The following is a 23,628-nucleotide window of genomic DNA, read 5'->3' on the forward strand; positions in this document are numbered from 1 at the left end:
CCTCTCAAAATGCCTTTCAGACTTCAAATCCTAAGTCTCGGTGAAGTGTTTGAATTTTAAAGTGTTGGTGTACACTAGCGTCTTGATAAATACCTGTCACACAGACTAATGGGCAGTTCAACCCTGAATGCAGAGCAAGAAGAGAAAAAGGAGATAGGTTCATTTTCTGGAGTTGTTTGTGGTGCAGGATCAGAGATGGCCATACATGGGGCTGCTAACCAGAGCCCCTGCTTAGTGTTCCTCTCTGGGGGCTGCTGTTGAGGGGAAGGCAAGAGGGGAAGGTAGCTGAACTGGGACAGTTGCTTGCCATGCATAGAAAAGATGATCCAGCAGAAGCTAGGTGAAGGTCCACTAACTTAAATTACCTTCTGTAACTTGAAGCAGACACTGAGGCTTACATGCAACAGTAGACACCAGCTACCCCCGCCCCAGAGTTCTGGGTAATTGGCTGGTTTACTGGTGATAAAATCCATACATCTTTGGCCTCTTGCCGTTGTACTTGATGAGGAGAGATGGCTTTATTCTAACTTTGGGTTGCCTGGAGAGGGCTAGCCATACAAACATTGCTTTCTGACATATTTAGCAGATGTTCCAGGAAGGCTAAGTAGAGGATACCGTATTCAGGTCTGCTGCCTAGGAAGCAAAGCAGGAAAATAAGGAACTGGTGGGAGAGGGACATGGGTGATTAGGTAAAAGTCCAGGAAGCCAATGTGCTCTTTCTGCTCACGGGATGGAGAAACACGGGGAGATTCGGCTCCCTCTGTCACATTCAGTACTGGAAACGGAGCGCACACATTTTGACTCCCACTTTCCATTTAGTTTGCTTGTTTGGTTTGCTTTGGTTTGGTGTTGAGACAAGGTCTCTCTGTGTAGCCCTGCCTGGCCTGGAGCTGGTCTCAAATGGCTCTTTCTCCCGAGGGCTAGAATTAAAGGTATACATCACCTCACTCAGCTCGCAAGGCAGTTTTAGGCTTTAGATAAATCAACTCAAGATTTATAGCATCTATTAAAATGTAGTGAAACCTTCTCAATAATAATAATTGGCAATGCTGTTTTTAAATGCATCACTATAGGGCAATATGTAAAGAGCTGTGACCAATCAACAAGAAACACAAGTCCCCGTACCAAGTATTTGCAGTGTTCCAGGTCTGAACTGTACACTTCTCTGTGCAGCCTCTCATTTCATATAATGACTGTTCTCGGGTGAAGTGTCTAGAATGTAGGAATTATTTTTATTCTCTTTGTAGAGATGGAGAGGCGACACAGGATGCGCATCAGCTACTGCCTGGCGAAGTTCGAGTGTGACTCAGAAACCTTGTTTTTAGAGTGCGTCCTGGTGACCTAAGAGATCCTGCTCAAGAGCCCACCTACCCCAGAGTGAGGCAGTGCACCTGAACTGGGTTCCACCCCTTCCTCCTCTTCTTCTGCAGTGACAGATATGGATGACTCTCTCTCCTGCCCCATTCTCTCTGTCTTCCCTGGGCTTGGAAATCTGGACAATTTCCCCGGCTGCCGTACATTATGTCTAAGGGATACTGCCTGCATTTGCCTTCCAGTATCTCTACCGGGGTCCATATGCTCTCATACACATCCCATATAAAATGGAAGCCTATGATCAAATGCATATATCCCAGAAGATGAGCTATTGGATGACTGCATTCATAGGATAAGGCGAAAGTAGGGAAATTCACAGAGAGAGAGCAGTCTCTGTCAGTGGTCACCCAGGACTAGGAAGCGGGGTGACATGGGGCATGACAGCTAAGGTGTGTGGAGTTCCTTTTCGGTGTGGTGAAATGGTTCCATCATGGATCATGATGTTGGTTGTGCACCTCTTTGAACACTCCCAAGTCACTGGGTTGCACAGTTTAGATCAGTGACTTACACATCATGACTAACACCTGTTAACAGTACAGCTGTTAAAACAAGCAAATTAAAAACTCAGAAAATAAAGCACAACATCCCTCTGAGAATTTAGGTAGCATTTTGATTTATTAATTTATGAATTCCATTTTTGGCTAGGCGGTCTGCTAGCCATGAGAAACAATGGGGAGAGAGAGGGAAGAAATCTGAGGAGAGGCAGTCAAATTCCAGTGGGTCATTACGGGAGCCTCTCTTGCCGAGAGAGTAGTCAAGAGGAATTAAGCTGTAACGACCTAGCAGTTCAAGAACATCCTTGACAACAGGCTACATTTGAGGTTAGCCTGGTTTACATGTGACCCTGACTCCAAAAAGCCTACTGGGACTATCCTGAGGACTGAAGATATGGTATAGTACTGACTAGGACGAGAGTTTCAGGGTTCATTAGGTTCAGACTAGAGAAAACACAGAAAGTGGGCAAGGACTAAGAAGAGTGAGATTCTCATTACCGCATGAACCAGATGATCTGAAAGAAATATACCCAAGAGAGGCCTTATCATACAACAAAAGTATATGCTCTACTATGTTCATAGCAGCATTGTTTGTAATAGCCAAAACCTGGAAACAACCTAGATGCCCTTCAATGGAAGAATGGATGAAGAAAGTATGGAATATATACATATTAGAGTACTACTCAGCAGTAAAAAACAAGGACTTCTTGAATTTTGCATGCAAATGGATGGAAATAGAAAACACTATCCTGAGTGAGGTAAGCCAGACCCAAAAAGAGGAACATGGGATGTACTCACTCATATTTGGTTTCTAGCCATAAACAAAGGACATTGAGCCTATAATTAGTGATCCTAGAGAAGCTAAATAAGGAGAACTCAAAGAAAAACATATAGGCATCCTCCTGAATATTAACCTTCATCAGGCAATGAAAGGAGACAGAGACAGAGACCCACATTGGAGCACCAGACAGAAATCTCAAGGTCCAAATCAGGAGCAGGAGAGAGAGCATGAGCAAGGAACTCAGGACCACGAGGGGTGCACCCACACACTGAGACAATGGGGATGTTCTATCGGGAACTCACCAAGGCTAGCTGGCCTGGATCTGAAAAAGCCTGGGATAAAACTGGACTTGCTGAACATAGCGGACAATGAGGACTATTGAGAACTCAAGAACAATGGCAATGGGTTTTTGATCCTACTGCATTTACTGGCTTTGTGGGAGCCTAGGCAGTTTGGATGCTCACCTCCTTACTAGACCTGGATGGAGGTGGAGGTTCCTTGGACTTCCCACAGGGCAGGGAACCCTGATTGCTCTTTGGGCTGATGAGGGAAGGGGAAGGAAATGGGAGGCGGTGGCGGGGAAGAGACAGAAATCTTTAATAAATAAATAAATTAAAAAAAAGTGAACCAATATCCCTCCAGTCATGAAGTTCCTTAGACTGGCTGTGTACTCAAAGTCTCTTTGAGGAGGTGACAAGCCCTGAAACTTGAATAAGAACTGGCCTTGGGAAGTCTATGAGAAGAATGTTATTAGCACACGCATGTGTGTATGTACACATATATGCATATACACATGCATTGTTGTTGTTTCAAGGAAGAGATAGTGTAAACAATAGAAGAGAAATAAGAAGTCCCTTAGTAAGACAAGGAATCAATAATAGGAAATGACACATTAAGAAAATGAGTTCATTATACAGGAAGTACTTTTTTTTTAAAGTTTCTGTTTGTCTGTATGCTTGCAGGCCAGAAGAGGGCACCAGATCTCATTACAGATGGCTGTGAGCCACCATGTGGTTGCTGGGAATTGAACTCAGGACCTCTGGAAGAGCAGTCGATGCTCTTAACCTCTGAGCCATCCATCTCTCCAGCCCCTATATAGGAAGTGCTTGAAGGAGTTTTTGTGCAGTGATAATTTTATTTATCCTTGTATGTTCAGGATCAGGGATGCCAATTGGCATTTAGCACTTGTGGTATGAATGAATCAATAGAAGAGAGAGTGGAAGGAAGGAAGGGGTAGCTGAATGTTTCCAAGACAATGAATAGCAAGGGAATACACAGCACACAGAAGGAGAGGCACTGCTGAGGTACAGAGAGTAGTTGGAAGAAGTCTTCCTGAACAGCGACGAAGTAGAGCCCCCTCCTCATAGCTGGGGACTTTGCTGGGGAAGAGGAGGCCATTTGATGAAAGAAGGTCAGGTGCACGTGGCTCAAGTTTGCAAGGACTGCCTGATGTTTGAACACCCAGGCAAGATTGCACACCATGTAACCGTGGCAGTGCCAATAGCCACGGCTAGTGGGTTATCATCCCACGTGGGTAGTTCATAGGTGATATGGAATGGGGAGCCCAAGAAGCAAACTGATATGGAAGTCAAGAAGGAGCTCAGACAAGAAGACAAGGGAACAAGGCCATGAATCTCCAAAGAGCCTGGAGCCAGAAGACTGGGAAGCAGGGGAGAGAATGGCAAGTGGGGGAGGGAGGATTTCGTAGTTCCCCTGTAGTTATGCACTTGTGCAAACCAGAGTGCTTTACAATTTAACGGTAGCTACCTTTTATATCGTAGACACTCCTTGAAGCGACGCTAAGGGTTTTATTTACTTGGTTTCAACTATTGCTCATAGCATCCCTGTCTTATTGATGAGAAACTTGAGGCTGACTGAGGTTAAACACACTGCTTACATTTCTTTCTAATTAGGAAAAAGAAACTGCATCTGGCCAATAAAGCTTAAACCCCACACTGATATAAATATTATTCTGGTTGTACAACAACATTTGACTCCTGCATCCTTTTCTTGTGGGCTGATAACCCGGGGCTAGTTCTGTCAACTCATTGGGCATTGCAGGATGAAGTCCAAGTTTCCTACGGTGACTCACGAGGCTGGTCAGAGTCCAAAGCCACACTCGCCTCTGTGGACACAGGCTCCCACACCATGTGTTCCTGCTGGCCTCCACTGTTTTCGTTCTCTGAATGCAGCTGGCCAGCTTTTGTGCACCAGGCCGTCTGGGGGTGGCATGCCCTTTAACCTGACTCCTTCAAGTCCTTCAAAGCGGAGGGTCACTATCACCTGAGTCCTTCTCCAAGCCGAAGAAAATAAGAACGTGCAAGCTCTTATCTTTGCAGACCTCTATGGCGTTCTATTGCACTGAATGCCAGGGAGCTGAGGACTGCTTGACCAGGGTTCCTTCTCCAAGACCATAGTTCCTGTCCCTTTGGTTCAGTGTTTCGCCACTTGGTTTCTTGTTTGTTTTTGAAACAAGGTCTCACTCTGTAACCCAGACTGGCCTCAAACTTGTGGCAATCTTCCATGCCTAGCTAAATGAGGAATTGGGCTTTTTTTTTTTTTCCATTACTGGGAATTGAACCTTCTCAGTGTGATGCAAGTGAGCCTTCATTGAGCTACATCTCCAGCCCTTACCATCTCGAGGGATCTAGAAAAAAAAGAAAGAAAATGGTTTTGAGTTTTGATAGTGTTGATGATGGAAATTGGTTTTAGCCTGGCTTATACCTCTGAAGCCAGATCTTGTTCTCAGAGCATCTTTCCAGTCTCTGGTAAAGGGCAAAATGTCCACAAAGTTTTAAATGTGGTCAATAAATTCAAGATATCTGTGGCTAGCCGTGATGCAACTGCCATTCTGTTAAAACGAATTCTAATGCTTTATAACTACCAAATTGAAGCAATTACACAGGTGCTTTATATTAATTTTATCATTAAGCTAAGGTGAATCATTCAGAACAGAGGCCAAGATTTCACCCCTCTTGTTAGAAGACTGCATGCATTTCTTCTGTTTCTTTGTTTGTAAAATAGCAGCAAGAGTCAGGCGCCCATACACTCCGGGAGGCCAAGTGACAGCATGATTGTGAAAATCCCTTTAAAATTATGAAATGTTGAAGGGGTAGAAATATGGTGCTCATACTCCCCAGAGTGCTGCAGGAACTTTCTAGAATGCATACCCCGCTGGGTTCACCCGGAAAGATTGGTTTAGGGATCTACCAACATCCCAGCAGGAAAGTCCTGCCTCAAGATCTTCAGGAAACAGGAACGAATCCTAGAGAATGAAGGGGAAATGCACACTAAACTTCACAGACTATGCTCGAAAGATGAAAAATTAACCCGGCGCCGTTGGGGGTGGAAGAGTGAATGGCGGTGCTGGACGCCGGGTCTTCAACGTCCGGACACTTTTCCTTCCCTAAAGCCATTTTAGTCAAAGGTCATGTGTGTGTCCTGTCAAAGGCCAGCTTCCAATGGAATCACTGTCCCCCGGGATAGCGGCCCCCTGACTCCATCTGCCTTGGAGACATCCCAAAAGCAAACGGCCCAGCGCAAACAAGCGCAGTCAGGAGCCGCGGTCCCGGGCTCAGCTCCCAGGTTCCCGGACCGCAGCCGAGGCCGTGTCCGCAGAGCCCTGGCTGGAGCGAGGCACCCGGACGCCGCAGCATGAGCCGCCACGCCACCGATCGGGTAGGGTAGGCGCCCCTGTCTGCGCGTGCTCCATGGCTGGGGCTCTCGGGTCACCGCGGCAGCACGGTGGTTGTACCGTGCAGTGAGGGCAAACCTTGCAAAGGGGCCTCCGCATCAGCCGGAAAAATGTCCCGGGCTGGGCTGCCTTCCCGTGCCCTCAGCTGGACCGAGTTCCAGGCTCACAAACGCGGAGCTAATTTTGAGTTGTCGTTGCCAGAGTCTGTTTGGCTTTGCATATGCGTATCTCGTTTCTGGAAAACAAGCCAGTGGAAGTTGCAAAGAGGGGCTAGGGAACGAGTCTCAGCTCACCACGGCTCGCGCCTGTGGCAAGGAAGCGAGCCCCCTTTGGCCGGAGCCAGCCGCAGGGGGCTGTGAGCTCTGCCCTTCTGAGACAGCCAGCCTCCTGGCCTTCTTGTTTATGACTTGTTGGACAAGCGTTTGGCAAGGTTGGGGAACATTAAAGCCGTCTATTTCAGTAGCGTTCTCTGTGCGCCTTCCTACAATAGCCGCAAGGAGACAGACCATTTTCCGAGTAGGAAAGCCCCTTCCCTGAAGCCAGATTCCAGCATCCATACTGCCCTTTTGTACTTTTTTATTTGAACAAGCCCTTCGGATGGATCTGGCTGCTTTGGGTTAAGAATAGAGGGCCGGGTTCTCAACTGATCACGGGTGCTTTGGGTCTGGACTTGGAAGTATCCAAGGGCAGAGCAGGTGGGCCGCAAGGAGCGGTGGTTAAAGGGTTTAGAGATGGCTGGTTTCGCTCTGGTTTCATCTCACCTGGTTAGGGAGGGAGCCTTTTCTCAATGACAAAGGGGATGAAAACGAAATGATCAGCGGGACTCAGAAAGAGCCCTCTTCTGGGATTTGTTTACGTATTTAGCACACACCCTAGCCCATCGATTTAGGAGGTTTTCTGCTCTTCTTTAGGTATTTTCTGAATTTATGGTCCTTTCTCAGGCCACCTCCAGCGCTACCCAATTTTCTTCTTGAAAGAGTGGGCGACAAGACCTCACTGTCCTTAATTCTTACCTGTCCCTTCATACCTACTCAGGGACTTTGGTCCTCCGCTCTGAAGACTGCCTTTTGTTGAGGTCACCAAAGGCCTATTTGCACCAAACACTGTAGAGAATTTTAAAGTCCCTTCTCCAGGCTCTTGCGACTATTTTGAGTAGTCGGCCATTCGCTCTCTTATGTTTGGACTCTTAGATTCTGTAATACCTAACCGTCCTTGTTCTCTTCTGCCCTTTTGAAAGTCACTACTTCGTGCCTTAAAGGGCCGGTCTCACTTTAGACCCGTTAGTGTGTGCTCCTGTGGTCTCTTCTTGACTGTCTTCCCGTGCCAGCCTGTAGCCTACGTCATCTTACCCACTGCAACAGCATCAACCACTGCAGACACAGATGAGGCAGTAGCAAGGCCTTTCTCCTAAAAGATCTTCAGTTAGATGGTCCACAAAGCATCTTGAAAACAACACGTTGAAAACTGAATCTGTCTTCTCGGTTCTTTTTCCCAGCTTATGCTAATGACGTCCCCCTCGTGCTCCACACAGAAGAATCACCTTAGGGGATTCGTTGTCTTCCCTGCCTTCCCTTCCTTTCTTCCCATTGGATGAAGATCCTACAGGCACCTCTCTGTTCATCTATGCGCTGTCATCTCTCCTTCCATTGTTTTAGCTCAAGCATTCTGGTCACGGTTTTACATTAGTCTTATTTAGGAACAGCGTCACCCAATCTGTGTCTTTCCCTGCACTGGTTCCTTTCCTCGTTGCTGACACAAAATACCTGGCAGCTTAAGGATGGAGGATTTATTTCAGCTCACTGTTGAGGGGATAATGTCCATTATAATGGGAAGGCTGGTGATGGGTGGGTGGTCGCATTGCATATTGTAGTTAGGAAGCCCGGTGAGGGTGGGGGTCATGCTAAAGCTAAATACTAGCACTCAGCTAGATTTTTCTTTCCCCCTCTTCAGTCTGGGACCACGACCTGTGGGCTAGTGCCACTCATATTCAGGGTAGGTGTGTGGGTTTTCCTTCCTCTCTGGAGACACACTCATAGACATCCATAGCTTTTCAATGATCCTAAACTCAATCAACTTAATCATACCGCCTTATCGCCATACTGTGTCAGGAAGTGTTCCTAAAATGCAATATGGTCATAGGCATGCTTTTTGAGATGTCTATAGTGAAGTTTTGTATTTGCTTTCTAAGAACAATGTTAGAACGTGCCGGTTCTCCACAACCTGCCTTTCACCTTCCTCCCTGCTCTCCTTCCTTATTGCTCACGCCCTATCCATATTTCACGAGCCATTTTGCACACACTGTACACAAAATGGGCTTATTAGACCATCCCCTCCCAGGTCAGTAGCTAATTCAATTTTTAAAAAATGATTCAGCTGATAGCCACCTTTTCTTGGAAATTTCCCAGACCATCTAACTGCTCCTCTTCCAGAATGGGTTAAGCAACCTTGCCATGTTCTCCCGACACTTCCTCTTCTCCCATTATCAACCCTTACCATTCTTTATTGCTGAGTTCTAGTCATCTGCCCCTCGGTAGGCAGTAAACACCTACAGGATACAGAACATCTGCTTCTGTCTCAGTATTACTTTTGACCTAGGATCTTTAGAGCCTGGTGCCCAGTGTCTCAAATGGGATGCTTCATGAATTCTTGTGATTGATTTTTCTTCCCTGCATGTCCTTCCTTTTCCCCTCCCCTCCCCTCTCCTCTTCTCTCCTCTTCTTCCTTCCTCCCCCTCTCCTTTCCTCTCCTCTCCTCTCCTCCCTTTTCCCCTCCCCTCCCCTCCCCCTCCTCTCCTTTTCTTCTTCTCCCCTCTCCTCCCCTCCCCTATCCTCTCTTCTTCCCCCTTTTTCTACCCTCTCTTTTTCTCCCCTCCCCTCCCTTCCCCTCTCCCTTTACCCCTCTCTGGGTCTCATGTATCCCAGACTGGCTTCAAACTTGCAGTAAAGACAATGGACTTCTGTCCTCCAGTCTCTATGTCCTCACTGCTGGGGTCACATATGAGCATCACCACACTTAGTTTTCCGTAATACTGGAGATGGAACCCAGGGCTTCATGCTTGCTAGGCAAGGACTTTGTCAGCTCAACTGTATTCACTAGCCCCAGAATTCTTGTGATTTCCTTGTAGAAAAGAAAAAAGTAAAAGTGTCTGTGTCACACATGCCATGGTGTCTGTCTGTCTGTCTGTGTACGTAGGAGAACAACTTGGTGGAGTCCGTTCTCTCCTTCCGTTTTCACATGGGTCCTGGAGCTTGAACTCCCAGCGTCAGGCTTGTATTGTAAGTACCATTATTCATGGATCCATCTTGCCAGCAGCTATTTTGGGAACTCTTATGCGGTGCTTAGGAATGGTATTCTGGTCAGGCACTGGATTAGATGACAGGGATACAACAGCTTATACGAAGCTTTTCTAAGATACCATAGGGTAAAGAATAAAGATTCACAGCCCATTATTTTAACAAGAAGGGTTTAGAATTTCTGGGTATCCGAGGTCTCTACTGTGTGATCCACATCTGAATTGGGAGGCTTTTCCTACCCAGATTCTATCCTATCCATCTCTAGGCATGAAAGACTTCGGTAGTTTTGCCTCTGTTGACCATGAAAGCAAAGACAATCTCCTCCTTGGGCTGTAATCAGCCGGAGACAAGGACATCGAAAGAGATGATCCTTGGGGCTCAGAATGGCCAGGGAGGAAGAACTCCAAGAGCGCTCTAGAGAATGATGGAGACTTTGGGAGGCTGCAAGAGAGGAAATATGGTTCTGATTTTCCAAAGAGAGAACTATGCATTTGGAAACTCTGAGAGGTGAGCGGTGATTGCATTCTATAGGGAGTTATTTAGACTTTAAGCTGTTCTTAAGCTCTCTGAGGCCATGGTTCTTTTGAGGTTTGGATGCACATTAGTCTTCTTAGAAAAAAAACGCACAAAAGACTACACACAGCATTTTCATAAACTTTTAGGGGGTTCTTCCAAGTCTGTCCTTCAATACCCTTGAGTTGTTAAGGACTTCTGACTAGAATATGTTTAATCAAAGGGCTAATTAATTCACTGGATATTTGGGAGAAGGGAGGAGGTGGTGGTTAGGAGCCAGCATAATCAAATTATGCATGTTTTCTGTTTAGAGAGAATCCTGTGTAATGTGTGCTAATGACCATGAATTTGGAGTCACAGGACCTGGGCTCACGTCTCTACTCTGGCAATCACTAGTTGTGTAACTTTCTCTCTGAATGGTTATTTCATTGAAAAGGATAGCTAGAATTTTAGCTAAAATGAAGCATTTGAAAACCATGTGGACTGTGCTGTACTTAAAACTAAGACAGGGTGGTTGGAAGAAGAGGAGGATTAAGGAGGGGAGAAGATGAAGGGGCGCATATGTACAAGTGAAAAGATGGAGAAAAAAACAGACAAGAACAGTTCAGGAGAGAAGTGGTGCCTTCGTGTAGTTAATGTTTAGGGATTTAATCTCGCCTCAAAATCAATAGCAAGGTGTTGCTTCTAAAATTAAAGTTAGGTTGTATGAAAAGAAGGCCAGAGTATCAAACATAGAAGATGAGAGTCATTGTTCTCTGTATCCTTCCATCTTTAGAACATTGCACCTCGATTTGAATGCTACCCATTAAGCTATTAGCGATTACTGTTTGAACACCCACCGTGTATCATTCGCTGTGTTGTAAAAGCAGACCAGATCACATGGAGTTTGCAAAGTAAAGATGTTCTAGGCAAGGAACAAGTGACTTTAATTTGATGTTATACTTTGACAGAGGAAACTGAAGTTCCCATGGAACTACATAAGAAGAAGATTTAGCCAGACTTAATGGGACAGGGTAAACTATAGAATTGATATCTGTCTATATTGAAACTGAAAGGCTAAGTAGGGACAAGCAAGGCGAAGGTGACAGAGGAAAGCCAGTTTCAAGCCAACGTACCCTCAACAGGCTGAGAACCAAGGAGCAGTCAAGAAACAAAAAGAAAGGATTCAAGGAGGTAGAGGATGAGGACACTGGGCTAGGGGGGCAGAGTGGGATACGATTGATGGTTAGGAAAATGGGAGTCAGTGAAGGTTGTAAGCAAAGCAGTGCCATAATCTGCTTTATGTCTACAGAATGGACAATAGGCTGAAGGAACTAAAAGGAAGATGATGAAGGAGATGACAGTGATTATGATGATGGCAGGGGTGGGCACATTGGAGGAGGAACGGTAGTATGTAATCAAGGAGAGATGTTGGCTCCAACCAAGAGGTGGGTCATTGAAAAGCTCAGCTGGAGACAAAGTGAGGGAGCACAGACTGCAGAGATTCTGTCAGAAGGATGGATGAGGTCCAGTTAATGTGTCGAAAAGAAGATATAGAAAGTCACCACACCTGTCTTTGTATCTTTCATTTTGGTGAGCAAGGGAGATTAGCATTGCCTACCTTTGGAATAACAGGACTGGGTCGCATGGTGGGGGATCCAGGACACTAAATTAAAAACATTCGGTAAATAATTTTCTGACAGGCTTTCCAAGGCAACAAGTTCTTTGCTACTCAACTATGTGAGAAAAAGTGAGAGAATCAGGGGTAAGGCTAGGCAGACTGGAGGGCACTGGCATGTCTCTTCTTACTCAAGATTCCAAAATTGTGTATGGAGTTCAAACAGCTGAGCTTGGCACTCACAGCCCGTTGTGATCCAGCCTGAGCTGGGCGCCTGCCGTGTGCCCTAATTTCCTGCTGCAGTTCTAAAACGTGACTGACTGTTTCTACCTGGCAGCTAGCACGTACAAAAGAGTCTCATGTCAACCATACATTCTGCGATCATCCATCTCCTTGACATGATGTGCATGCTTAATTTCCCGATATATATTTTTAGAAAGCCCATGAGTCACTCCATGTTTACTATTTGTTACTCTCAGAGTAGACTGGCATTTCAGTGCCACTGTGTTTACCCACGTCACTTCCCAGACCAGGAATAAATAGCCTTCCTTCCTGAATCCTATGTCCTCACCGAAAATACACCGCTTCCTCAAGTCCTAACCTGATTCACTCCACACTCTCTATCAAGAAGCTCCTCTTCCCTCACCCCTTTACCCTCCTCCACTCCTGCTACTTCTCTTCTTCCTCCTTCATCTCCTTGTCCTTCTCCTCTTCCTCCTCCTTCTTAAGCCTATTGAAACACGGTCAGTCACATTATATTGCTGACAATTAATTTTATATTTACTTAAGCAACTTTTCTAATTATTCTCTTCTAGAAGTCCAGTACTACAATCTGTGACCAGTTTCACAACCCAGTGGAGTGAATAGTGATTTGTCTAAGGCAAGCCTTTCATTGGGAAAGTTTTGCTTATTAAAAATTGCTATGTTCGGTTGGAGAGATGGCTCAGCACTTAAGAGGACTGGCTGTTCTTGTGGAGGACCTGAGTTGGGTTCCTATCATCCGTATGGCAGCTTATGATCATCAGTAACTCAGGTTCCGGCATATTCAGTGCCCTTTTCTGACTTCCACAGACACCAGGCGCGCGCACGCGCGCGCACACACACACACACACACATCATATACACAGGAAAAAACACATACACATAAAATGCAATAAGTACATCTAAAAATAGACATATTTTATTATATAGGCAATACATGCATTGTCTAGAAAGAGCTGAGTGAAAGACAGTATAAAGAAGAAGCCAAGAAAACAGTCTAAAGTCCTATTACCCAGAGATAAACGTAAGGATGCATGGGTGAACAGCCCCTTCTTTACTGTCTTGTATACCTTCTATCTTAAAACTGGAGTCAGCCTTACCATGCTGTAACCGGTTTGGCCCTTAAGAACAAACCTGGGCCATTACGAGTTCTTCACAGATGGGATTTTTGACAAGTGAGATTGCCCCTTATTCTGTAGTTAGCTCATGATTTCCTTAGTGAATTTCCACAGCTGGGCACTAGACTATGTGCAGGTTTTGTGTGTTTTCGATGCAGCATGTTATGCTATCTATGATCAGCTCCCAAAAACATGCTCCTCTGCAGCCACTCTGCATGAAACACCGATGGTCTCTAAGAGGACAGATCTAGCTAACGACTGAAGAGGGCATGCTGAGTCGTTAAGGGAACACGAGGAACATAGAGGACAATGAGGAATACTGAGAACTCAGGAACAATCGCAGTGGGTTTTTGATCCTACTGCACGTACTGGCTTTGGGGGAGCCTAGGCAGTTTGGATGCTCACCTTAGGAGACCTGGATAGAGGTGGGCGGTCCTTGGACTTCCCACAGGTCAGGGAACCCTGATTGCAGTTGAGGGAGGGTGACTTGATTGGGGGAGGGGGAGGGAAATGGGAGGCGGTTGCGGGGAGGAGGCAGAAATCCTTAATAAATAAATAAATTAAAAAAAAAGCCCCTTAATTTTAACTTAGTTTCTTATTCTTATTTTGCAAGTTTTTAGCTTATTTATTTTGTTATATATTTGTTACCTATAAGAGTTTCTGCACCTATGTTTTTATACCCATTGCTTAATGAAGGCATCTAATCTGGAAATATGTCAACAACCTGTGGGCTTTTGGAAGGAAGGGATTGACAACTAATAAATCGTATGAGCAAATAATTGAATCTGAAGCCTAGACACTTTGGTGACCGAATAATGTGAGGTGAATTATTGCTTATGAGCTGAATATAAGAGGAAATGAAGACAGGGAGATGCAGCAGAATGAAGGTAATTCTCTGGAAAGGTGGACACTGGCCAGTGTTTTGGTGTTTGGAAAAGGTGGAAGGCCATGGACTTGGATCCTTATTCTAAAGTAAATAATCAATCATTTTGGACACTCAATAAGCAAGAACATTTCTATCGTGGAGGAGAAGGCTTTCATCAGAGGAGAAAGAGGCCTTGTTTGGAAAGTACTGGGAATCTGTGTGGTCACTTCAGCAGACTTAATGAAAGGTGCTATTACGGATTGAATTGTATCCCATTCTCCAAGTTTATGTGTTGGGTCATAGACCCTTAGAAAGGGAGGAAGACAATCTGAAGAGGCCCACGGGAAGGGAGGCTTGGTAAGGTGAGGGTGACCTCAGAAAACCAGCCTTCTGATTGACACTTGGCTCTTTCGCTGCCAGTTTTCAGGATGTGTGTCAACACAAATGCGTTGTTTCAGCCACTTTCTATTTAATTAATTACTGAGTAAGTAAGTAAGTAAGTAAAAAGGTATAATTTTTTAAAGGTCATTCTCATTCCCACTAGCCTTTTCCAATCCTCCTTCTCTCTTACTCAGACTCTTCTTCCTAATAAATACCCTACTACCTTCCACTCCTCCCCACTTTTCTTGATGCACAGAGTTCAACTGTTATTGCTTGTATGAGCATGAACTGGGACTTATTTCCTGGAGTAAGGACAACTTAGAAGTGGCTGTACCACCAAAGAAAAATGACACGCTACCCCAGCACCCATTAACTGCTCCTTGTCCCTCAGTGAGGGGTGGCCATCTGGAGCCCCTCCCCCATGCACCATGAAGTAGTGGTGGGCACGGTCTGTGCAGGTTAGCACAGCTGCCGTGAATTCAAGACTGGGACGTGTGTGTCATGTCTACCAGACACCTTTTTACAGCCCTCTTCCCCAACTTCTGGTTCCTGCACTTTCCACTCCCCTCTTTCCAGACATTATCCGAGCCTTGGGGGAGTGATAGAGATGCCCTGTTAGAGTCAGGCACTCCGAAGTCGCTGTCTTCTGGATAAGTACGGCGCGCTAACCGATCGCGCCACTGGAGCTTCAAGTCGCTGTCTTCTCAAGCTTGGTGTGATCTCTCTCTGTGGTAGTTCGCTATGGCACCTTTGGATGATCAATGCACACTTTATGATATCATCCCACCCTGAGTGTGTTTCGTTTGGTAATACTCCACAACATTTGTGTTTGGTCCCCAGAGATCCCACTGTTGCAAATGGGACCATGTGATGACAGGGTTTTGTGGCTGGCAACCCCTAAAGATGCTTTATCTCCACAGTTGCTTTTGAACTTGACAGTGTTTGCAACGAGGCTTCTTTCTTCTCCACTCAAAGGCTTTGCTGCCTGACAGAATAGGGCTCTCTCAGTATACAGTTTGAGTACTGACAAAGCCAACTGTATAACTTTGGCTATATTGGATATAATCGAGTTTTTCCATCATTAATACTGTTTGCATATTAATTCAACTCAGTGACATGAGGTGCCTAACATTTTCCTGGAAGCTGCCTGACTTTAATCAGCAGGAACAAATGCAAGATTATTGCCCTTTTTCCTTGGGCGACCTAAGCTTGTTCTTGGCACCCATGAGTGTGAAACGCTGGGTTGTCTCACAGTGTTTCAGTGGCTTCTACCCAGGGGAGTTATTAGTTCTGAACCTTGGGGTTAAGTCCATAAGAATGCAATTCCTTTCCCTCCTGTGAGAGCAAAATGTTGCTCCTGTTGATTATCTCCATTGTGGGATAAAAAACAGAGTTTTCAAAGTGGTGTGCCATAGTGTGCTAGAGATAGGATATCAGATTTAGTGAAAACAAAACATATAAAAACAAAATCTCAAAATGTTCCAGTTAATTTCAATATAAATCATGACTACTTTTATGTGATACTTTTCTAGTATTAAAAATATTAAAAACAAATAATGGCATCTTGAAATTTGCAGGCAAATGGATGGAGCTAGAAAACATCATTTTGAGTGAGGTAACCCAGACTCAGAAAGACAATTATCACATGTACTCACCCATAAGTGGTTTTTAAACATAAAGCAAAGAAAACCAGCCTACAAATCACAATCTCAGAGAACCTAGACAACAATGAGGACCCTAAGAGAGATATACATGAATCTAATCTACACGGGAAGTAGAAAAAGACAAGATCTCCTGCGTAAATTGGGAGCATGGGGACCTTGAGAGAGGGTTGAAGTGAAGAGGGGAGAGATAAGGAGGGGAGCAGAGAAAAATATAGAGCTCAATAAAAATCAATAAAAAATATAAAAAAATACTAAACATATCTAGAAACTGTATCTAAAAAGAACTAGGGAGAATAGACATGTTTCAGTATGTCACTATTTCATAAGTTTATACAAAAGTTATACATTTATTTTAATAACACTTCAGAGGCTATTGACAAAATTGAATGTCTTTAGTATTGGTCTGAGCTTTAATTTGCTTTTTAAAAAATCCAGTTTGGAAGCATGAGAACTACACTTGAGCTAGCTAATTTTGATGTCTTGTCTTCTAGGGGTCATGCAAAGCCTTTATATCAGTTATCACACATGGCCTTCAAAGCCAAAACTTGGCAGGGCTGGAGAGATGGGCTAATAGTGAGGAGGACTTGCTGCTCTTGCAGTCATTCAGGGTTCCATTTCCAGAACCCACAAGGTGGTCCACACCCTCTTGTGATGCCAGACACGAGTTCCAGGGGATCCTGTGCTTTCTTCTGATCTCCATTTACTTTCTAAATTGCCACTAATATATATTACACATAATACATAATAATATAATATATATTAATCATGCACACATGCATATGTGTGTGCACACACATAATACATACATACAGTCAGCTAGCTTTCTTCATTTAAAAAAAGATTTAGTTTGTTATATATGTATGTGTTATACATGTATGTGTATGTGCATATATATTAATATTTCTTCTGCATGTATTTATGTGTACCATGTGTGTGCCCACCCACAGAGGTCAGAAAAGAAGATCAAATCCCCTGGCTCTGGAATTACTAATGGTTGTAAACGACCATGTGGTTTACATGTGGGGGCCAGGATCTAACTCCAGTCTTCTGCTCCTACAGCAGGGCTCTTAAATGTTAAATGTCGGATTTTCTCTTAAGCCCCAGCTTCCTTCTCTCTTATATGGTTCAGGACCCATCCTAAGGAATGGTGCCGCTCACAGTGGACTCAGTCAATTTAACAAACAGCATGATCCCACCCACCCCAACCCCAGACTTGCCCACAGGCCAATATGATTTAGTTAATTCCTCCTCAGTTGCGACTCTTTTCCCAGATGATTCTAGGTTGTGCAAATTGACATGTAAAGCCAAAATCACAAAAGCCACATTGGTTTTCTGAGATGATTGGGAGACATGGTTGTTCCCAAAGAAGGATGGGCACGGAAGCCTTGGGATATGTGTACGAACTGTCACAAGGATAATTAATAGAAAGTGACTTAAGTCCCAGTCGTGATGACTGGAGGCGCTGCTGAAATGAAGCAGAAGCAGGACGTTTGCATGGTTCAGATTCCTCAGAACAGGAATAAAAAAATAGCATTATTTTCTGGGATTAGGCTCAGCATTCCTCTTGGATCTAGAAAATTCTTGAAAGCTGTGGGCTTAGTGCAGGGGTGAATGGGCTAGAGAAATGGGGGAGCAGTCTGCAGTGAGGCACAAGGACTGTATTAGTGCAGGGGTAAATGGGTTAGAGACGGGGGAGCTGTCTGCAGTGATGCACACAGGACTATATTAATGCAGGGGTGAATGGGCTAAAGAGATGGGGGAACAGTCTACAGTGAAGCACAGGGACTATGTTAGTGCAGGGGTGAGTGGGCTAGAGATAGGGGAGCAGTCTGCAGTGAGGCACAAGGACTAATGCTAGTTTTTTTTGGTGTGATAAACACCAGGACCAAGAGTGACTTAGAGAAGAAAGAGTTCACCATGGTGTATGGTTGCAGAAGGATGAATCTCTTGTGGTGAAGAGGCACAGTGACAAGTAGGAGACATGGTGTCTAAAACAGAAACCTGAGGACGTCACATCCTCAACCATATCAGGAAGCAGAGAGAGAAAACTGAAGACAGCTCTCAAATCCTGAAGTCCCCAGTGTCATACTTCCTTCAGCAGGGCTGCATCTCCTAAACTTCTCCAAACAGTGCCACCAACTGGGGAGCAAATATTTCAATGCCAGAGCCTATGGGAGACATTCTCATTTAAACTGGGAGAGGGTGAAGGAGGACGGTTCCCTGATTCCTTTTCTTGTATTCCCCAACTCTCCAGATTACATTTTCACTTTTCAGTCTCCTCCTTCAGCATTCTTTCTTCATTAACTTACTCAAAAAGTGTTTACTGTATGTCTCTGTGCACCAAGCATTGTGTAAGGCCTGGGGAAGACATAGCCTGACTCTCTCCAGTCCACTGGGGAAATCACAATCAAGTCAGGAGGTAAGTAAGTGTTGTAAGACAGGAACATGGGGAGACAGGAGACATCAAAGACAAGATATGAGAGGGACAGGGTGGTTGAGGAAGGCTTCTCTTGGCTCAGAACTGAGGCCTTGTCAAAAAGAGAGGTTAAGTAAGCCACGGCTTCAAAACCCAGACAATTAATAAGCAAAGGTGTTTCAGCTGGGCCTAAGATTTACCTGATTTTTTTTTTATTAATTAACTTTTTGTATTTATTTTTTTTTTTAAATTGGGAACTGGAGAGATGACTCAGAGGTTAGGAGCACTGACACTCTTCCAGAGGTCCTGTGTTCAATTCCCAGCAACCACATGGTGGCTCACAACCATCTGTAGTGGGATCTGACACTCTTCCAGAGGTCCTGAGTTCAATTCCCAGCAACCACATGGTGGCTCACAACCATCTGTAGTGGGATCTGACACTCTTCTGCCAGGCAGGCATGCACTCAAACAGAATACTGTCTACAGAACAAACAAATAAATCTAAAAAACCTTTTTTATTCAATATATTTGATCATAGCCTTTTCTCCCCCAACTCTTCTCAGATCCTCATCACCTCCTTAACCACCCAGCTTCCAAGCAAACAGAAAACCCAAGTGAAAAATCAAAACAAAGCCAGGTGTGGTGGCCCATGCCCTTAATTCCAGCACAGGAAGGACGGATCTCTATGAGTTTGAGACGAGCCTACTCTACAAAGTGATTTCCAGACAGCCAACACACACACACACACACACACACACACACACACACACACACACACACAGACAAAGAAGAAAAAAGGAAGAAAGAAAATCAAAACAAACAGAAAACAAAAACTTGTAAAACACAACCCACAAAAACAAAGCAAAAACCACACAAGAAAACAGGGGGTTTGTTCACCAACTACCCCCGGACATGAAGTCTGCCCTGGCATGCCTTGATAAACTCAATGACACTTTATGGGAGAACATTGATATCCCAGTAGATATCAATTGCAAATAGCTTCTTGGTTAGGGGTGGGGCTTGGTGTCCACTTCTCTTTTCCATGCTGGGATTTCGTCTGGTTTTAACCTGTACACTACATCACAGTCTTTGTGTATCTGACCCTTGAGAACTGTCTGCCTTTCCTTACATCTTTAAGCACTTGAATCCTCACCCTCAAATGTTTCCATTTAACCATGCAGCAGCTTGAACAATGGGAAGAAACAGTCTGAGTTACACTCACTCACTCTGATGCCCTGCAAATGCCCAATGCAAGGCCCTTTTCGCAGCTGTGAGCACCAGGGCCCAGCCTTGCTGAGAAAAGCATTGTTAGGCTGGAGGGATAGTGTAAGAGTGGCCAAGGTCATCAAATCCATCACAATGCCCTCTTCACTCCACAGCAGGGCAGCTATCAATTGACATGCAGGGCACACACACACCACTTGCTGATTGCTTGCCTTCTCAGACAAACATGACTCTAATAAATTAATTGCTTTTGTTCTTAGACCAATATAAGTCTAACAAACTGACAAATGTGTGCGTTTGCGCAGGTCCCAAGTTTGGTTGGGAGTTGAGGTTAGACTGATGTTAGCAAGTTGCCATTGTATTTGAGAGCAGTATCGTATTTGAGAGCAGTATCGGTGGCCAGTTTTCTCCTCTTCCCACTGCCAGAAGAAGATGAGAAGAGCTGAAAGGCAGAATTGGTGGCAATCTTTTTGTCTATTTGAATTTCTTTCTGGGGAATGAGGCCTGGGCAGCTCAAATCTATCTGGTGCCAGACACTGTAGAACTTTTTGTAACGGATAGAGGTGCAGTCCTTGTCTTGAAGGAGCTTTTCAACATCTCCTTGCAGTGGAGAAAACATGGTGAGGAGGAGGGGCTGTGAACTTTGGAGCATTCAGGCTGGGATCTGATCCTTACTCCACTACTCTCTAATTCACCAAATGACAGCATCTTTCTGATCATATTCTCATTGATAAAAAATGTATACAACAATGCATAAAAACAGATAACTTACTGTGTGTGTGCCGATATTATTGCCCCTCTTGCTGTGTTTCTTACTGTTTTTAACACAGCCCTGCAAAGTCCTGTTTTGTCACTGGCTGGCTGGCTGGCTCTCTACAGGCAAATTACTCAAACTGGATTTTATAATCAGTCTGACTGGCTCGCTGGGGCAGCTCTCGCTCGAGTCCAGGCTGTCATCATCACTCTCAACGCCATCACTCTGGCCGCCCGTCACTGTGCTCACTTATACAGTGTTCTTTCTCAGTCCGCCAGAGTGTCAGCCCTGTGAGCAGGTATTTGGGTCTTTTGTGACTTGATGATATCACTTGAGCCTAGAACAGTTCCAGGAACACTCATGTCCTAGGGTCACATTGAGCACGGTGTTGTCATTAAGGTTAAGTTATGAGGTATGTCTGAGGTAGAGCCACACTGAGTGGCTGGCTTCTCAGCGTCTTAGCGCTAGCACCTCCAACTGTGCTGTAGTTGAGTCAAACAACAGGGATCCAAACAATAGTAGGATCATAAGAGATTGATGGCAAAAATTCGTGTGCCAGAGGTGTTTGTTTGTTTGTTTGTTTATACCAATTTTCAGGAAGAAAAGTAAATACCTGTTGTGGAAAAAGAGAGGGAACTAAGGAGAGGAGAGAAATGACCTGTCACTTGAGATCATAGTCTGTGACAAAGATTTCCCCAAGTCTAAGTCTTAGGAGGCATCCCAAAGCGGCTGTATCAGTCAGGGGACACATACACACACACAAAAAATTGTGCCAAGAGAATGACCCCCAAATTGCTATAGTGGCTAAATAAAGAATTGCCCTGGTCAGTGTCAATTCTATTTCCAAACTGCCTTTGAGTCCTCTCAAACAATTTCTCATGTTCCCCCTAATGAAACGCTGGGATAGGTTCATTAAAGGCAAAACTAACTAACTAACTAATCAACTAACTAACTAATTTCTGCAGCATAATATACTGTAGCAGAAACTTCTCAGAAGCTGGACTTGGCTTAGGAGACCTGAATCTTAATGTTGGCTTTGTCCCTTGCTAGTGTGTGAGCTTGGGCAAGTGGCTTAAGTTTCTCTATGCCTTTGAAAATAAATTGAATATGTAATGGATCTATACTGGACTTATAGTTCAACTATAAGTTGAATATATAATGGGATCTATAATATGCAGGGTCATTGAAAGTGTTAGTGAGATCATCCCTGTTCAATGTCTGATCCATTCTAGGGCTTCACTGAGAGTCGCCATTGTTATAAACAATTGACATGACACAGATCATTTGATGCAGTCTCTCCACCAAAAGTATAAGGAAGGAACTGTGGCTGCTACCATTTTCACAGGAGGAACTGGAGGTTTAGTGAGGTTTCCCAACTCACCCCAGGCCACAAGTCCGGTAAGCATCCAAGTTCTGATCCTGACCAAGGCTGACAGCCCAGGATTTTAGTAATTAGCAAGTTGTATAACATTTCTCCCAAGAGCAGCAGAAGCTTAGCTGGACAGAGTAAGGTCCAGAACTCCTGCACCCTCTTGCATAATACTCTGCTTGGCAACCCGAAGTTACTGGATTTAATAAATATACTGGCTGACTGCTTGCAAGGCATAGCGAAAATGCTATAAGGCTAGGACAGGCAATACTTGTTTTCTAGAGCAGTTCCGAAGGATATCGCCCCATCTCACCTCTTTCAAAAGATCGTGAAGGATGTTTCTTTCTCCCTTTTAATTAAACCACATCCTTTCACTGATATAGGTAAATAGACCTTACCGGCGATCTAGAGATCCATTTGTATTCTATTCTCTGTCTGGATTTCTTCCAGGAGATGGAATGGCAAGAACAAGAAGGTATAGGAGCTTTCCCCTTATTCGCCAAGAAAAAGAAACAGCTCTGTTTAGTGTGCTTTGACGACTCTCTTCTGGTTATTACAGCGACACACGTGGGCTCCTTGAGAGGGTTTTATGGAGAGAGAGAAGCAGTAGGCACCTAGGGTTGGAAAGGACCTTAGATGCCTTTGAGTCCTCTCAATTGAGACATTGTGCAGGAATTCTTGAACAGTCACTGAAGCTTTCTGCTAAAAGAGGACTTCTCTCGCTGTTTACCAGCTCTGTCTCCCATCATACCCAATGGGAAACGTGAAGCTCACAGTATAGTCTGCAAAGTCCTGCTCGAACCAGAGCCTGTGATGACAGTGGCACTTACTGTTTCCCCTCTGTACTCTCCTAGTCACACTGGCTGCCCTGAACACACCAGCCTACTCCTACAATAGAGCCTCCACACTTACTGTCCTTCTGAAGAAATACTTGGACCCTCCTTTATTTTTTTTCAGGTTTTTGATCAAATGTCATTTTTGGGGAAAGACCTTTATCACTGTCTTATGTTGCTACTCCCCTGCTCTAGCTTCCTTATCAATTGCCAGCTACCCGATACTGTATTTCTTCTCTTGTCAAAATGTGGGAAACTCTCAGCAGAGGCTACGTCCTCAGTACGTAACATATATTAGGCACTCGGTGAAAGCTTGTTGAATGAACACATGAAAGAGGACTTAGTGGAGTGCGCAGTAGAGACACCCTTCACTCCATCCCTCGGTGCCTTTCTCAGGGCTCCTGGTTTTCTAGTGAGATCGTAACATAACACCCAGCAGAGCCTGGCAGCACTGTGTTTAGCAGAAACAAATACTGCAAGCAGAGCCAGGGAGTTGTCTCCTAGATCAGACAGGGTCACGGAGACCTATGGACAAACATGGGTACCTGTGGGCCTTGCTTTTCACAGAACTCCTTGTTGCCTTTTTACAAAAGTTGTTAATGTTGGGCTCTCTTTGTGTGGATGTAAAAGCGATAATGTGTATTTCAAGAAGGTTATTCCAGATGGGTTAATCCCCGTCTCTGTCTCATTTTTAATGTCTTAAGTTTACCCTGTCAAGATACATTTAAGTTTACCGTCATCATTATTGTTAGGGTCAGGGTGTCACCATGTACCCTTTGCTGGCTTGGAATGACCTATGGAGACCAATCTGCTTTGAAATCATAGAGGTCCGCCTGCCTCTGCCCCCCAAGTGCTGTGGTTAAAGACATGCACCACCATACCTGGCTCAGATACATTCAAATTGAATTCAGTCCATGGCAGCTAGTCATTCACTGCCATGTTGACTTTAAGAACATATTTTAAACTTGTGGTTCAGGAACCAGGAAACTACTACTTC

The 23,628-nt window shown here is 44.6% G+C and overlaps 1 protein-coding gene across 2 annotated transcripts in view; it reads left to right on the forward strand.

Moving 5' to 3' along the window:
- The first annotated feature begins 5,787 nt into the window (after positions 1-5,787).
- Enpp2 (ectonucleotide pyrophosphatase/phosphodiesterase 2) overlaps positions 5,788-23,628 on the forward strand; it is a 108,267-nt gene continuing 90,426 nt past the window's right edge. Inside the window, exon 1 of one of the 2 annotated variants that reach the window (XM_075961011.1) lies at positions 5,788-6,327. In XM_075961011.1, the coding sequence (XP_075817126.1) occupies positions 6,304-6,327 (24 nt within the window). In that variant the 5' untranslated portion in view covers positions 5,788-6,303. The remainder of the gene's footprint in view (positions 6,328-23,628) is intronic. The other variant, XM_075961012.1, reaches the window with a different exon arrangement.

The sequence above is a fragment of the Microtus pennsylvanicus genome, chromosome 2 (genome assembly GCF_037038515.1).
Source record: "Microtus pennsylvanicus isolate mMicPen1 chromosome 2, mMicPen1.hap1, whole genome shotgun sequence".
NCBI classification, from domain to species: domain Eukaryota; kingdom Metazoa; phylum Chordata; class Mammalia; order Rodentia; family Cricetidae; genus Microtus; species Microtus pennsylvanicus.